This window comes from Camelus dromedarius, chromosome 17 (assembly GCF_036321535.1).
Source record: "Camelus dromedarius isolate mCamDro1 chromosome 17, mCamDro1.pat, whole genome shotgun sequence".
Taxonomy (NCBI): domain Eukaryota; kingdom Metazoa; phylum Chordata; class Mammalia; order Artiodactyla; family Camelidae; genus Camelus; species Camelus dromedarius.
Window position 1 is genome coordinate 19,569,836 of NC_087452.1, and position 14,951 is coordinate 19,584,786.

A 14,951-nucleotide genomic window follows, 5' to 3' on the forward strand; every position below is an offset into this window, starting at 1 on the left:
CCAGGGCGACAGTGAAGTGACTTCTTCATTAGAGCTTGTTTTAAACATGCAGACCTTTTACTTTATGATACTCGTATTGAGACACATTGAGTTATATCTGTCTTTTCATTTGCACCAACACGTTTATTTGAAGTGTAGTACTTCCTAGGTAACATGACTAAGGTAAATTTATGGATGCTAATTTGCATACAGAATAACACTTGCAAAAACTAAAATATAAGAAACAAATACCGACTCTTGGCCTGCCACAGCCCACCGAGCATCTGCCTTCTCTGCCTGTAATGAGAGGGACATACATTTTCCTCTGAGTTTACAGCTAATTCCTTGTTTGTATTCCGCTGTCGCCATTGGTATTGAGAGCTTGAAATGATGTTTAAGAGCCTCTTCCTATCTAACAGCAGGAGTTTATATTAGAGATTGTAGTTTGGTGTAATAGAAAAGGCAAGCTTTTGCTCCCCCACCTCGATTTCACACCACATTTGAAGAACCCCTGCTACATTTAAGTAAGGGTACAAGCCCTTCATTTTCCAGACAAGTTAATGGACTCAGGGCTATGCATTTGAGATATGCATTTGATTAATCCTCTCAATGTTGTTTTTGAGTTGATTGATTTTCATTACACAAGTAATAAATGTTTTTTTCTATGAATTTTTTAAAAAATTAAAGATTAGGTTAAATCTTTCTTTGATTACCATCTTCCTCATCTGCCCTCCTCAAGTTTATTGGCATTAAGCTTGGTGAACTTCTTCTGGCTCTTTTCCTATACATTTACTTATGCATATATATAATCTTAAAAGACACAGAATATTGCTTTGTGTATGGACACGTGTGTCTGAGATATAAATATTATTCTACTTTATGTATTGAAAGAAACTTGCTGGGTTTTTGTTTTGTTTTTGTTTTTGTTTTTGTTTTTTCCTGCTGTTTTCTTCCAGTAACATCCTTGAAGAATAATCAGTGTTAGACTGTTCTTACTTACGTGGGTCAGGTGAATCCAAGACAAGGGTCCTCCATGTAGTATCTCAGTAACCCATGCTGTTTCAACCCTATGACTCCACCCTCTCCACACGCAGCTCCTAGGTCCTTGCAGTCTCTGCAAAAGGGTGTTGGAGGGTTGCACATGGTTGCTGCAAAGTTTTGGCACACTAGGTGTGAGACAACTGAGAATGTAGGGGCACATAGGATACTGGTGCTAGTGTGTTGCCACAGGTATTTTTAATGCTTCATATAGTTTGAATATATTGTTTAATTAGCCAGTCTCCTGTCTGATGAGTGTTTAGATCATATCCAACTTTACCCTTTATTATGTACTGCACTGCACAGAAGAGCCTTGTACATATTCCTGGTACACACTTGAGTGTTTTGCTTAAACACTCAAGTTTAAACACTCAAGAAGTAGACTTTCTGGTTCAGAGGGTGTGAGTGTTTTAGTTACCATCAGTGCTGTCACACTGTCTTTGAAGGTCATTTCACTGGTGTTTGGTTTGCACGGATAGTGTATGAGAAAGCCCATTTCATCATACTTTGACCAGCAACATTGTCAGACCATCATTTTGTTCTCCCTGTCTGATGGCATCTTGGTTCCTTTTGGCAAAACAGCTTCTCAGTTTTGTTTTAATTTCTTCTTTTCCTGGTTACTCGTGGGTTTTTGGCTCTTTCTCACACTCCATTATGTTGTTTTCCTGAGTGAAGCAATAGTGTGGAAAGTCAGGCTGAAAAAAGACAGGGAGCGCAGAGAGCCAGTGGGCACATGCGGCTCCCAGATTATGCCTTTGCGGGACACGTAGCTCAGTGACATTTCTTTCTATACTTCATTTATTGATTTTTTTTCCTCCTGTGGTGCTATTTTAGTAGTCTGTACACCTCTAATTTTAAAACCATGGAGTGAGGCTTGCTTTCTCGGTTGTATGATTTTTTTCTGTGTAGCTGTCTAATTTTGTGCTTTGAGTTCCTTGTGAATTTTGGCTGCTTAGTCATTGTCTTTTTATCTCTTGGTTCTCTTTGTCCTTTCCCTCATTTTTCATTCTTTTTCTTCTGCCTCTACTCCCTTGTTCCCATAGGCCCTTAAATCTTTATTCACAGCTTTTCTTTTAAGTTGTATTTTCCCCTTCCCTTCCAAGTTTAGAAATTCTTGCTCTGTCAAAGAAACATGGAAGGGAAGGGAGTGGTGGAAAGGTCAGTGCCCAAATCCAGAAGGAGCTAAACCCAGGTGCCCACCCACTCCAGCTGTTTTGAGAACATGGTGCTGTTCCTGATATGGTCCCTCAGCCAAAATCTGTATGAAAGAAGGAAAGACAATTGGAATTCATCCAGTTCTCACTCTGACTCTGTCTAGCTCACTGTAGGGTCCTTAAGCATGTTACTTCGTCTTTAAGCCTAAGGATTTCTGACTAAAATGAGGAGGTTGGACCCCAGTAGTCCTTTCGTACCTGGGAACCCCAATATATGAAACATGGACTGCCTGGCAGACTGCTGCAGAGTAAGATCCCAGAGTTGTCTTTATATTGGGCCACTGCCATTCCCCTTCTGCTGTGATGCCTGGAAGGAGCATCTTCAGGCTCTGTGGAACACTAGGCCATTTAATAGACTCTTAACAGGGGAAGATAATTCCGCCAGGAGATAGCAGGAGTTATGGAAGGAAGGGCTGTCTGGAGGGACCTGGAGCTTTAGAGGAGATGCAGTCACTGCTAGAGTGGCAGCCTGACTCAGAAAGAGGAAGCTGGAGCCTGGTGTCTTCTCACTGTCCAGTCTCTGAACCCAGTCTCAAATTTAGGCAGGAGCCAGTTGGCAAAGAGCACAGGGGCCAAGCAAATAACTGGCAGAAACAATTGAAAGGCACTGGGTCAGATGATCTTTAAACTTTCTTACATTACTCACATTCCAGAGTTCCTAGATTCCGTGGGAGATTCATGACTTCAGTGAAGACCTTAGCCTGGGGTTTTAACTGGTAGCTCTTCCTGCGAGTTGAACTACACTACTTCTGTCATTCTAGAGTCTTAGAACAGCACCCGTTCACACCTCCACTTCCGTCTCTCCCAAAGCCTGAAACAGTTACATTTTTCCTTACATGTGCTGTGCTAGTGTTTCATTGGAATCCTACTCCTGGTAGATTTTTGGCCTTTTGAAGACAAGAATATGATCTTGCTTGTGCCAGTCTCAGTCTTTATCACCAAGAGGCCTCTGGGAATATAGGGCCAGAATAGAAACATAGGGAATCAACAGTATTATAGTCAATCAATCCCCAGGTCAAGAAAGAGAGAACTTGGATCTGTAGGAGGGTTGGCAGTCAGATGTTGGGCCTAATATGTCATGCATGCACCATGTGTACTCACACCTTGCTAGTGGAACTAGTTACACAGCCTCATATAACTTCATCTGGAGGCAAGGAAGTGCCTGGAAGGAGGAAGTTAGGAATCTTTATTAGTTTACATTAATGATAGGTAGAGAAAGGTAATAATACTTGACTTTTTATGATTTTTTTTGACCATTAGGTAATATAAATGCTTAGTATAATGCCTAACACGTGGGGAATGTTCATTCAGTAGTAGTTGGAACAATTAATATTGTTATTTTTATTCAGCAGTTGATTACATTTTCAGTATACTTCACACTATCCATCTACTTAATAACTATTTCTCTTCTTTTTTTCTTCCCCATGAAAATGCAGAAGTAGACTTACCTTGTACCTCTCTAGACGTATCATAAATTCTTAATGATGAAATTGAGTTAATGAAGTTTTAGACTCAGTCAGGGACCCCACGCTTCCAAGTTTAGGATTGACAAATATAGGTAATTGTTCTGTAAGGTGATCATTTTGTGGAGTGATAGCTTGAGTATCAGCAGTCGCTTTGGAACTCTGTTCACTGCGTTGGTTTTCAATTTAAGAGACGCAGACTTTAAGCAGCTTTTCATTTTGAATCAGTACAGAAATAGTCAATATATGTTATACGTCTATGAAGCTGGTGTCTGGATCAGTTGCAATTAGTTTGCAGCAGATTGCATTAACATATCCAAAATTAATACAGTTGGTGTTCTGATGAAAAGAAATTGACCACAACCACACTGTGGTTGTTTTTAGTCTCTCTCAGATGTTCTTTTCAAACAGTATTTCTTTTCTTCTTCTGTTACTGGCTTTAAATTGGTTTGTCAACATAGACTTAATCTATTGATCCTTCCCCATTTGCCTTTTAAAAGTGGTCCCAGAATATGGCACATACCTACTGTTTATTCTTTCTTTAGGGGGCTTTTACTAAATGCTTTAAGCTTGAATTTTTCTTAGCATGTTACGTGAGGTGCTGTTAAGACTGCTAAGGCGACAAGGATGTTCATTTTTGAAATGTGTTTCTCAAATACTAATGTTTCATTAAGTCTTAAAATTTCAGAATTAAGATTAACAAATCATATACAGTTAAATTATTTATAGTAAATGATGTGAGCATTGCTTGTCTGGCAGTTTATTTTTATCTTAGTATTACCTGTTTCTAAAGAAAAAGTGCAGGCATCTTCAATATTAAAAATATCATTACCAGTATTTATAAAGATGGAACAAAGAGATAGCTTGAGGCTTGATCATGTGGAAATTTGATTTTTTTTTTACAAGTGTGTGTAAATTATGTTACGTATTTTAGATCTGAAGGACTTTTACTTTTCTATTTTTAGAGAAGATCAGTTTTTGGAAATGAAGAATTATCTTTATCAGGGGAAAAAAAGACACAAGGCAGAATTTATTCATTTGGCTAACTGGTAATTTTTTAGTATCTTCTATATACCAAGCACCATCTCATTCTTCATAAAGACACAAAGAATTTGAAGACACACTCTGCCTTGAGTAGAACCCAGTCTAAACTGTAAGGTTCTGGAGCCTTGTTGGAATGCCTCTCATCCAGAATAGTTTCATGAGTGCATTGTAGCTTGGAGATCCCAGAAGAAAATGCCATTTTCAGGGCACATTGGAGGTCCTGAAAGCTAATGGCTCCATTTGTAAAGCCCTGCGGACCTCAGTGTATGGTCTGTGTGATACTGCCTCGAATATCCACGTAGGCCCTTGACTAAAGCCGCAAGGAGGTGTGTCAGGTCCTGCCACCACTTGTCTTGTGATCCAGTTGTGTGATTGATTTTTTTGTGTGTGTTCATTAATGGCATCATTATCCTACCTTCTGTGAATAATGGTTCCTTTGCATCATAACTCATGGCTGGTAATGAAACTAAATGTATTCATCTTTTCTTGTTTTATTCTTTACTTTTAAAACCAAAGTTTATGGATTTGATAGGGAATGCTGTTGATCTTATAGGATAAAATGAGAATTTATTTGTTCATGTCATGTCTTTTGATTATTTTCTTTCAGTGCAAATATAAATAATTGATTAGTGCATATTGGAAAACCACTTCTACATGATGCTTAAGCAGTTTCTTTGATACACAAGTTACAATTTTTAGGGACTAGTAGTTTAATTAATGGCGACTCTTTCAGTTTATTGCATTCAACTTTGCTGTGTGAAAGAGATAATCTGATTAAACACATAATGACTACCTAGAGTTCATTAAAAACCATAGCAAAGAGATGGGTTAGTCTGTGGCCCATTGACCTCAAAAAGTTAAAACAAGTTTTTTGAGATACCTTCAGTGATAAATGATGCGTATACAGTTACTAAAATAATGCTATGAGCTTTATTTATTTGGGATGGAGATGGGAGAAGGCATATGCTATGTAACAGCGTCCTTAACATTTAAAAAAATAAAGCTTTTATTGAAGTACTTATAGACTCACAGAGACCTGTGGAAATAGTGCAACAGTCCTGTGTGCTCTTCACCCAGGGTCCCCTAGCGTTAACATCATATATAGTTTGAGTGTAATGTCAAAACCAGGAAATTGACCTTGGGACATTCCTGTTAACTAAATTATAAACTTTATTCATTTGAGTGTGTGTGTAGTTGTCTTTAACACTGTTGGTTAGAAAAACAATTAACATTAAGAATTCATTATAGATTCTTTTTCCTTTTGCCTCTAATATCTATGTTACTGATTGCCATTGGAGGTTCCTGTAAGACTGGCTCTGTAGGGGGTAAGGTAAAGCTCAGTGGTGGAGTGTATGCTTAGCATGAATGAAGTCCTGGGGTTCAATCCCCAGTACCTCCATTAAAATAAACAAATAAGTAAGCCTAATTACCTCCCCCTCAAAAAAAAATAGTCTTAAGAAAAAAAGACTGGCCCTATAGGCTGACTTATTTTTCTTGCTACTAATATGTGTTCTTATCTCTCCCCCCAATTTCTTTAGGCAGTTCAATTAACTCCCAGAAGATGGCTGAACCTGCAGGAATACCAGAGCAAGAAACTGATGTCTGACAATGGAGTGAAAGTTCAAAGATTCTTTGTAGCAGACACCGCGAATGATGCTCTTGAGGCTGCTAAGAGACTAAGTAAGCTAATTCCTAACAGGTGAAATACACCTGCCCAAATTAGTGAATTCACAGGTAGTCATTTCCCACTAGTTAAATTTCTTTGTTGCAGGTTACACTAACAGTGACAGGTACAGTGGAGAACTTTTGAGTTACAAGGGCAAAATGCCTAATTAAGAAAACTTTATTTTACGTGAGATACCAGCATATGAGATGTCATTCTATGGTAATTTTTTCAGAGTTTCTTAGTCACCATTTCTTCTAGTTCTCTTATCTGTGGTTTAGTGACTGGGAGAAATATAGTTGAAGGGTGTAAAGTGTCAGAGAGAAGCCCATTGCAGGGTAAGTCAGGCAAGATAGTTAGCATCTTTTATTATGCCTCTTCGAACATGGGAACAGTTCCCTCTGAGTGACTGGAGGAGAGAAAGAGAAGAATGTGCATTTTGAAGTCAATTTGACATTGGTTCAGCGTGTTACCCTATCATTTATCAGCTCTGTAAATTTGCATAAGTGCCTTTTCTTTTCTGTGCTTCAGTTTCCTTGTCTGTAAATGAAGGCTAATGTATTTATCTCCCAGTGCAGTTGTGAGCCTTAAGGGTGAGTGCACTCTGGTACATGGTAGAAAGTCTAACTTGTTTCCCTAGTGATTAAGAAATTAGGACTCAGATTTCCCTGTATGTTTTTCAGTGAACATTCCTTCTGGTGCTGTATACACTCTTGTTGTCAGTCTGAATTAGCACCGTCCATTAGAAATATAATGTGAGCCACATAAGTACTTTTAAATTTTCTAAGTCACCTTAATAAAAGTAAAAAGAAACAGGTGAAACAAATTTTAACAATATATTTTGTTTATCCCAGTCTATTCAAAATATTATCATTGCAGCATGTAATTAATATAAAACAATTTTCAAGGGGTTATTTTATATTCTTTTTTTTTTCCCTAATGTTCACAAATCTGATTTATATTTTGTATCTCCAGAACATCTCATTTCACACTAGCCACATTTCAGGTGCCAGAAAGACACATGTGTCTTGTAGCTCCCCTATTGGACATTGTGGATCTGGACCCTAGAAGGAGGTGCATGTGCTTCCTTTGCCTGCAACCTTGGAGAGCAGTTGTTTCCCAGTAAAAATGAAGAATAGAGCATCTGCTCACTGGCCTTGCCCAGGCAGCTGTAGCAAAGTTTGAGAGTGCAAAATAGGGGCAGGCTCCATATTTCAATTTTCTAATTTTCTGTGCTCTTTTAAGAATAAGCAATGAGGTACTTCAGCTATAATTGTTCTTTTGTCTCCCTTTCGGACTTCTCCCAGGTGCTTATATGCCAGATCCCTTCTCTGTCATGTCAGTTGAAATGTATACTTATTCTTTTTTTCAACAAATGTGTATTGTCAACCACGTTTTAGGCACAGCGGATGCAGCTGTGGAAGATGAGCGAGCCCTTTTTCTTCTTCTAACTTACATTCTAGAAAATAATGACTTTGTAATTTTCAGATGCTAAATGTAGAAACTGAGGGCAATTTATTTTTTAAGAAATGAAAATTGGTTTCATTTTCAAAAACTATCAAAATAGGTTTTTATGGTAAAAAAAGAAAATAGTAAAATTAGACCTAAACCTGGATGAGAGTTCCTCAGTGAACTGTGGTAATAGACTCAGTAAAGGTTAGTGTTCCAATCTCTTTACATGAAAGGATCATTTTTATTCTATACTCCTGTGGTTTGGGGATTGGGTAATGAGAGCAAGAAATGTAAAGTTCAAGTTGATCTTTAGTCTTCATTTTCCCTATTATTTTCTTAAATGTGATGACACGCTAGTAGTCCAGGTCTAAGGACCCTTCCTAAGGGAATTCTGGAAGCTAACTGATTACCCCCCACCTCCCTTAGGTGGCACATAGCTAAGAGGACTTGCTGTTCAGATTTTCATAGAGATTCGGACTTAACTGAACTGATTGGCTTCTCAGTCATGGATTTGTTTTTTAAGCATTTATGTAGCCACCACTTTGTGATGGGGACTGCATACTGTGTGTGCCAGACAGGATTTTTTCCCTGGAGGAGTTGGTGAGGTGATGTTTATATTGCTAAGGCAGGGTGAACAGAGGAGGGTGAGAGATGGACAGTGAAGCCAGTTTAAATAGAAGGAAGTGAAGATTGAAAAATGAAAATCAGTGTTTTAAAAAGCCATTTTGGTTCTTGAAGAGTGATTTCTAAGGACAGTTATACTGGATAAAAGGGCTGAGAGTGATGTGGCTGCATGTGCGCCTTGGCCAGTGCATACCTGCGGTAATTCTTTAGGTGGGGTGGTCCCGGGAAGGCCTCCTCATGATCCTGCGCTGGGATAAAAGGGATTTTAGAGAACTAACCCAGGCACCTCATTTGCTGAATGAATGAATAATCCATCTCTTACTCAGTGAGTAGTTTTGGTAGAGGAAGGTGTCCTCTGATTTTTGTTGTTGAATAGACAGTTTTGATCAGAGAGGAAATTTATACAAGTCTAGTTGGTTAAAAATGAAACAAGTTGATTTGATATGAAAGGAAGTATGTACATCACTGAGATTGTTCAGAGAGAGCAAAACAAGAAGAATCTGGCAAAACTTCTCAGTGTTTATGTTCTTATCACTACAGGATTGTCAAAAAACCAAGAGCACAATTGCAGTTTTACCAAATAGATTTGAGGTTCAGGTTAAAGATGGATCACACATGTATCTTTCTGATTGCCTTGAAAATGGGACCTCCACCTTATAATTACAGTATTTTAATGAGAAAAATTATAGAAAATAATAATATGCATAATGTGCAGTGAGTGCTATACAAGATTTCATTGCTGTCAACAGCAGCAGCGGCAGCATATAATTCCTAAGGGTTCACTGCTGTTGTGATTCAGATTCATAGACAAATCAGAGATGTGATAATCAGTATTCTGTTGATCATGTATTAGGAGAATTCATATTTTATTTTGGAAATTTTGTTAATGATTGGAATGTATTTGCTTACCTTTCTACTTCATTGATATTTGGGTATGTTTTGAAATAAAATGACATTTTATAAAATGTTTTGAAAATATATGTTGCATTAACCATGCCTGTGGTTTCCAGTGTAATCTCTGGGTCATCTCACAAATCTTTTTATTTGTGTCTAAAGTCACATTCCTGGTTTTTTATTTGCCATCCTTTGGTGGGTGTCTCTGCCTCTCCTGGCCCAGGTGGAACCTGTCACCTTTCAGTTGCTCCAAACTTTCTCTCCCTCCTAGCTCTCCTCGCTTGCTCAGCTGAGGTACCTCTGTATCATCTTTAGTGCCTCTCATGTCTGTCGTAGCGAATCAGTTGCCACATCCTGCCATTTTTAGTGCAGCATCATTATTTTGCTAAAGCAAGGAAACAGGCAAGATAAAATTAAAGACTTGCCAAGGTTGTACAGCTAAAACTGACAAAGATGGGATTTCTACCCAGCCAGATTAGATTTAATCTCCTCCCCAAGCTTTTTTCCTCTTTGCTAACTTGATGATGTTCTTGGGAGATTTAAATATGTGAGTCAGCATTTTAAAGTAGGAGAAGCATATTAATAAAATTAGAAGGTTGAATTAAAACTAGATGTGGCAGATTCTAAGGCGCAATTTATAGAAACTGTGTAATCTGCAGATATTTTCTTAATGATTTATTTTGTTGTATCTCTTTGGGCAATGGAACGTTTTGCTGTGTAGCCATATGGAAAGCTTGTTAATTTGAACATTTGTTTCAAATGGGTAATGCAAACCTTTCGTTTCTGAAACAATTAACGATAATAAGATATTGATAGTAATACTGATATTGCAGAGAAAATGGACTTTTGTCTGAAAGAATAAATTTGTTTTGGTAAATTAAGTTTTTAATATATGGATAATACTCATTTCTGTAGCAGTTCTTACGAGCTACCTTTTGTAATCATGCTTTCAGAAAGAAATTGTTTCCATTGCCCACAATTTTCTCAGGAGATTTATTCATTACATGCTCATGCTTTTCTTCTGTATGGATTATATTTAAGATATACAATCAACAGATAATTACAAAATTCCTACTGTGTTCATGACTAATTTTTATATTGTCTTTCAGTTCTCTTTTAAAATGGAGGATTATGTCCTTCATAACTCAAAAGGCCTGTCTTAAAGGAGTATGTGTATAAAAGCATAGATGAAACTTATCTAAAACCACCGCTTTTTAGTTTTTGAAATTGCCACAATTTATTAATTATTCCATTCATGTTGATATGAAACTCTCAACATTTGATTAAGAAGATTGCATTTCAAAAACTCACAGTTCTATTTTTTTGCCAGTAAAGAAATTGAAATATGAATGGATAAATTAATCTTCTCAGAGCTAATGACATGCATCCTAAAATGGAGATAAGGAGCTTTTATTGAACTCCGCCAGCTTTGGATTACTTTCAGCTACTAGATGTTTCCATTTGTCAATATGATAACTTACTCTTTTCATTTTATATAATCACATTCTGAAGCCTGGTGAATTACTTACACCATTAAGGAATTGTATTTTTTATAAAAAGGGAACTGCTGCCCACTGACTACTAATTGACATGTACTGTTAATCCTTTGGGCAATTAAATACATCGCAAGCCTCCTTGATTGTTGTGGCTTTGTCATATGATATTATGTGGTTAGGATCTTGCAAAAAAATCATGTAACCTTTGTGTTGAGATGGTGGTCATGATTGTCTTATAATGACAAGTCAGGCTAACATTGATTACTTGGTAGTAAGTCTTCATTTTACCACCCTGTCAGCTCTCCATTATTTTGAACCTGGTGTCAGGAATGCAAAGAAGCAAAGGTGATGGCAAATGCAGGCCAGCAGAGGCTGAAGCAGTGTCTACTTTCTAGGATTAATGATGGTGACTCATCCAGACAGAAAGTGTTTATCATAGGTCCTGAGACACAGTAAATGCTCAATAAATACTATTGTTACTCAAAAAATTTTCATTTGCCTGTATCTACTTACAAATGCTCCTTAAAGGAACGTCTGAATTAACGTTAAAAGCTTTCCGTAACTGTGATTATAAAGAGGATCCCATTCAACAAATTGTAGACTTTAACAGTATTTCCTATTGTATATATTTTGAAAAAAGATGCCCTCTTTCATAAAATGTTCTTTTCTCTTCTTCCTGAGTCTGCACATGTAAATGGGGTTTCTCTGGTCATCTCCTTAGAATTTCTCTGTGCTAGAATATCTTTTCCTTACTGTCTTATGGTGTTCACTGAATAGAAGCAGCAGGAGACCTACTGAGTAAAGGGAGAGATCCAGACAGGCTGCAGGCAGGCAGACTTTATGAGAGTGCACATGTAGCTTCCTGTCAGTTTCCTTAGAAACAAAGGAGAACAGGGCTTTGAAAGTCAATGCCTCAACTTGAATTTTGACTGTATAATAAGGCAGGGATTAATTCTTCTTCTCACATTTTAACCAATAAAAATAATACTGGTGAAATTTAACCTCTAGCCTCTTGCCATGTTCCTGGCATCATGCTGAACACTTTGTAAGCATGATTTCATGTAATCCTCATTTAAACCAAAGGGAAGGCTTTCCTTTAGGGATTGGTTCCAAAATATCATCAGGTCCTGTGTGTCCATGATTGTGTATCCATGGTGACTAACATAATTTAACGTAATTTCATTCGGTCTTTTCAGTGTGTCATTAATGGAGTTATTTATTAATTTGTTTTTTAAAGCTGCCTCATTATGAATGAACAAATAAGTTATGTGCATGGTCTCATTTTCCAGGTCTTCCCTGTGAATTATTTGTGCCTGGGATCTTTGATTTACCTCATTGTATATAATGGTAGTTCTTAATGTCCAGAGGGTACCTTATGGGGGTAAATATAGAGAAGCTTCGCCTGCAGTAAGCGAGCATACAAGGTAGCTTCTTATTATCCATCTCTCTGGACATACTGGCCTTTTTAAGAAATCTTAAGCATAAACAGACAAATCTCTTCTGATTATCAAAGGAATGTGCTCATTATTTTGATTTTGGAACATACAGAAAAACAAAAAGAAGGAAAAACCTCCTATAATCCCATTACCCAGAGAGAACCTGCCTTAATATTAACATTTCCCTCCATATTTCTTATGCGTTCATTCAGTCAGCAACATTAATTTCTGTGCACGTATTCACATAAATATAATTGAGAGAGAATGCTTGTTTTTAACTTTGAGAAAATACTATGCGTATAGTTTTGTATCCTACTGTTAAAATTCCACATTTTAACATGAGTATTACCTAAATATTAAATATATTTTTCAAAAATATTATTGTAATGGTTATATGGTAATCCTTTGATTGACTATGTTATTTCCTATTGTGACTTATTTAGACTGTTTCTTTTGTTTTTGTAAATTGGGGAATACTAGCTATGTAACCCATAAATTGCCTGATTCTCAGTAGCTTGATAGAGTAAGGAGTTCTTAGTCACATAAAAGTCCAATATGGTGTTGTTGGTCTTCAAGTGGTGACTCATAGCATAGATACAGTTTCCTTTCATCCTTCACTATGCCCTCTTCAACACGTAGCTCCCAAAGATGACCTTGGATTGTATTTGTTCCAGCCACTTAAGAAAGGAAAAGAGCATGAAGGATTTCATGTGGAGGTTTTGCACAGAATGCATCACTTCAGCTCATGTTCTGTTGTCTAAAATTCATTAGATGGTAACAATGAACTGCAGGAGAGACTGGGAAATATAGTTTGAATGCATGCATAGAAAGAAGAGGAAGTGGGTTTGGTAGCAGTCTCTGTAGCTTACAGAATTTTGGGGGAATTTGTCTCCTTAATTCTTGGCTTAGAACAAGCATGGATTATACAATCAGAACATCATTCTAGTTATACTTTGGTTACCTAAGCCACAGTTTTCTTGGCTATAAAATTGAGGCTAACAATACATACTTCAGTGATTGATTCTGATAATAAAAGACAAACATGCCTCAGATAAAAGAGGCACTCACCAATTTACTTTCCTTCTTTCCTTCCTCCTTTTTCGGTCTGAACAGAGTAAATGTTTTGAGACATCATAAAAGGATTAAAGTAACAGCTATTAAAAACATGATCAGCAGATAAAAACGCCCAGTGCTTTTGCAGTAACACCCAAGTGTTGAACTATATTTAGCCTACAACTCGTTAGATGATTTGATAATGAATATATTACTTGTATACTGTTGGTTGATATTTTCTAGGGAGATGGCAGTATATGAGGTCAAAATTTGCATAATTTTGAAAGAAAATGAAAATCGTTCTTTCTCTACATTGCAACAGAATAAATATTACCTAAGGAATTATACTTTTAAGATGCTACACTATTACCCAAGGTGATTGTTACTGGAGTTGGCAGTGTTTAACAGATGTTCATAAACAGTACTAAGACTCCACTTGAGGTTTCTAGGTTACTTAGAAAAAGTCAGGAAATGAACTGAGAAAATTTTGAAAAATATATTGCTTGATCTACCTTAGGATGAAAACCAGATGAATAAACAAGCTACCTCAATTTTTTTCCTTTCATTCAACACGGAACAAGCTAAGGAATTTATGAGTCTGTTATTTCTCTCAAATTAAATGTGGGCCAAGTATTAGAATTTTTGTTGTCTTCAAGCTTTTATTTGTGTGAATATATCAGCCACTTCAGTATGAGGAACAAGAAGCAGATGGGATGTTGATAACAGGGGAAAAATAACAGTGTTGAAAGTATTTGATATGCAAAAATCAAACTGTTCCCAGAGTCTTCAGGTGCTAGATGTAGCACTGAAAAACAACTTTACATAGATATATATTTTTTCTTTATAAATAACTTACATGAGCATCATAAACATGAGAAAATCTTCATCCCTTTCTCACTTGGCTCTTGCTCAGAATCCCTTACTACTCTTTCCTGTTTGCAGATTCACAATTATCAGGTTAAGGAAGTTCCCTTCAAATCCTTGTTTACTGAGTTTTTTTTGTTTTTGTTTTTGTTTTTTATCACTAACTGATGTTGAATAAGGTTATGCATTTTCTGAACCTATTTAGAAAATCACCTGTCTTTTCTTTATAATTTATTAATATAATCAATTACATTGATTGGTTTTTGAATGTTGAAGCAGACTTGAATTCGTGGAATGAACCTTCTTGGTCAAGATATGTTGTCTTTTATGTATTATTGAATTCCATAATATAATATTTTGTTTAGAATTTTTGTGTCTATATTTCTGAGGGCTATTGGTCTCTGGTTTACTTGTTTTTGTAATGTCTTTCTCTGGTTTTGCTGTTAGCATAATGTTGGCTGCATGAAATGAAAAAAGAATACCACACATCCTCACCCTACTCCATGCTTTCTGCCTCTGGCAACCACCAGTCTGTTCTCTGTATGTATGAGTATGGTATTTTATTTTTTTTTAGATTCCATATATAAGTGAGATCATATGGTATCTATCCTTTTCTGACTGACTTATTTCATGTAGCATAATGACCTCAAGGTCTACCCATGTTGTCATAAGTGGCAGGATTTCCTGCTTTTTTATGGCTGAATAATATTCTCATATCTATATCTATGTCT

At 36.7% G+C, this 14,951-nt stretch overlaps 1 protein-coding gene across 1 annotated transcript in view; it reads left to right on the top strand.

Moving 5' to 3' along the window:
• SUCLG2 (succinate-CoA ligase GDP-forming subunit beta) overlaps positions 1-14,951 on the top strand; it is a 244,437-nt gene that overhangs the window by 44,241 nt on the left and 185,245 nt on the right. The window contains exon 2 of the mRNA XM_031470701.2: positions 6,277-6,418. Coding sequence (XP_031326561.1) covers positions 6,277-6,418 — 142 coding nt within the window. The remainder of the gene's footprint in view (positions 1-6,276; positions 6,419-14,951) is intronic.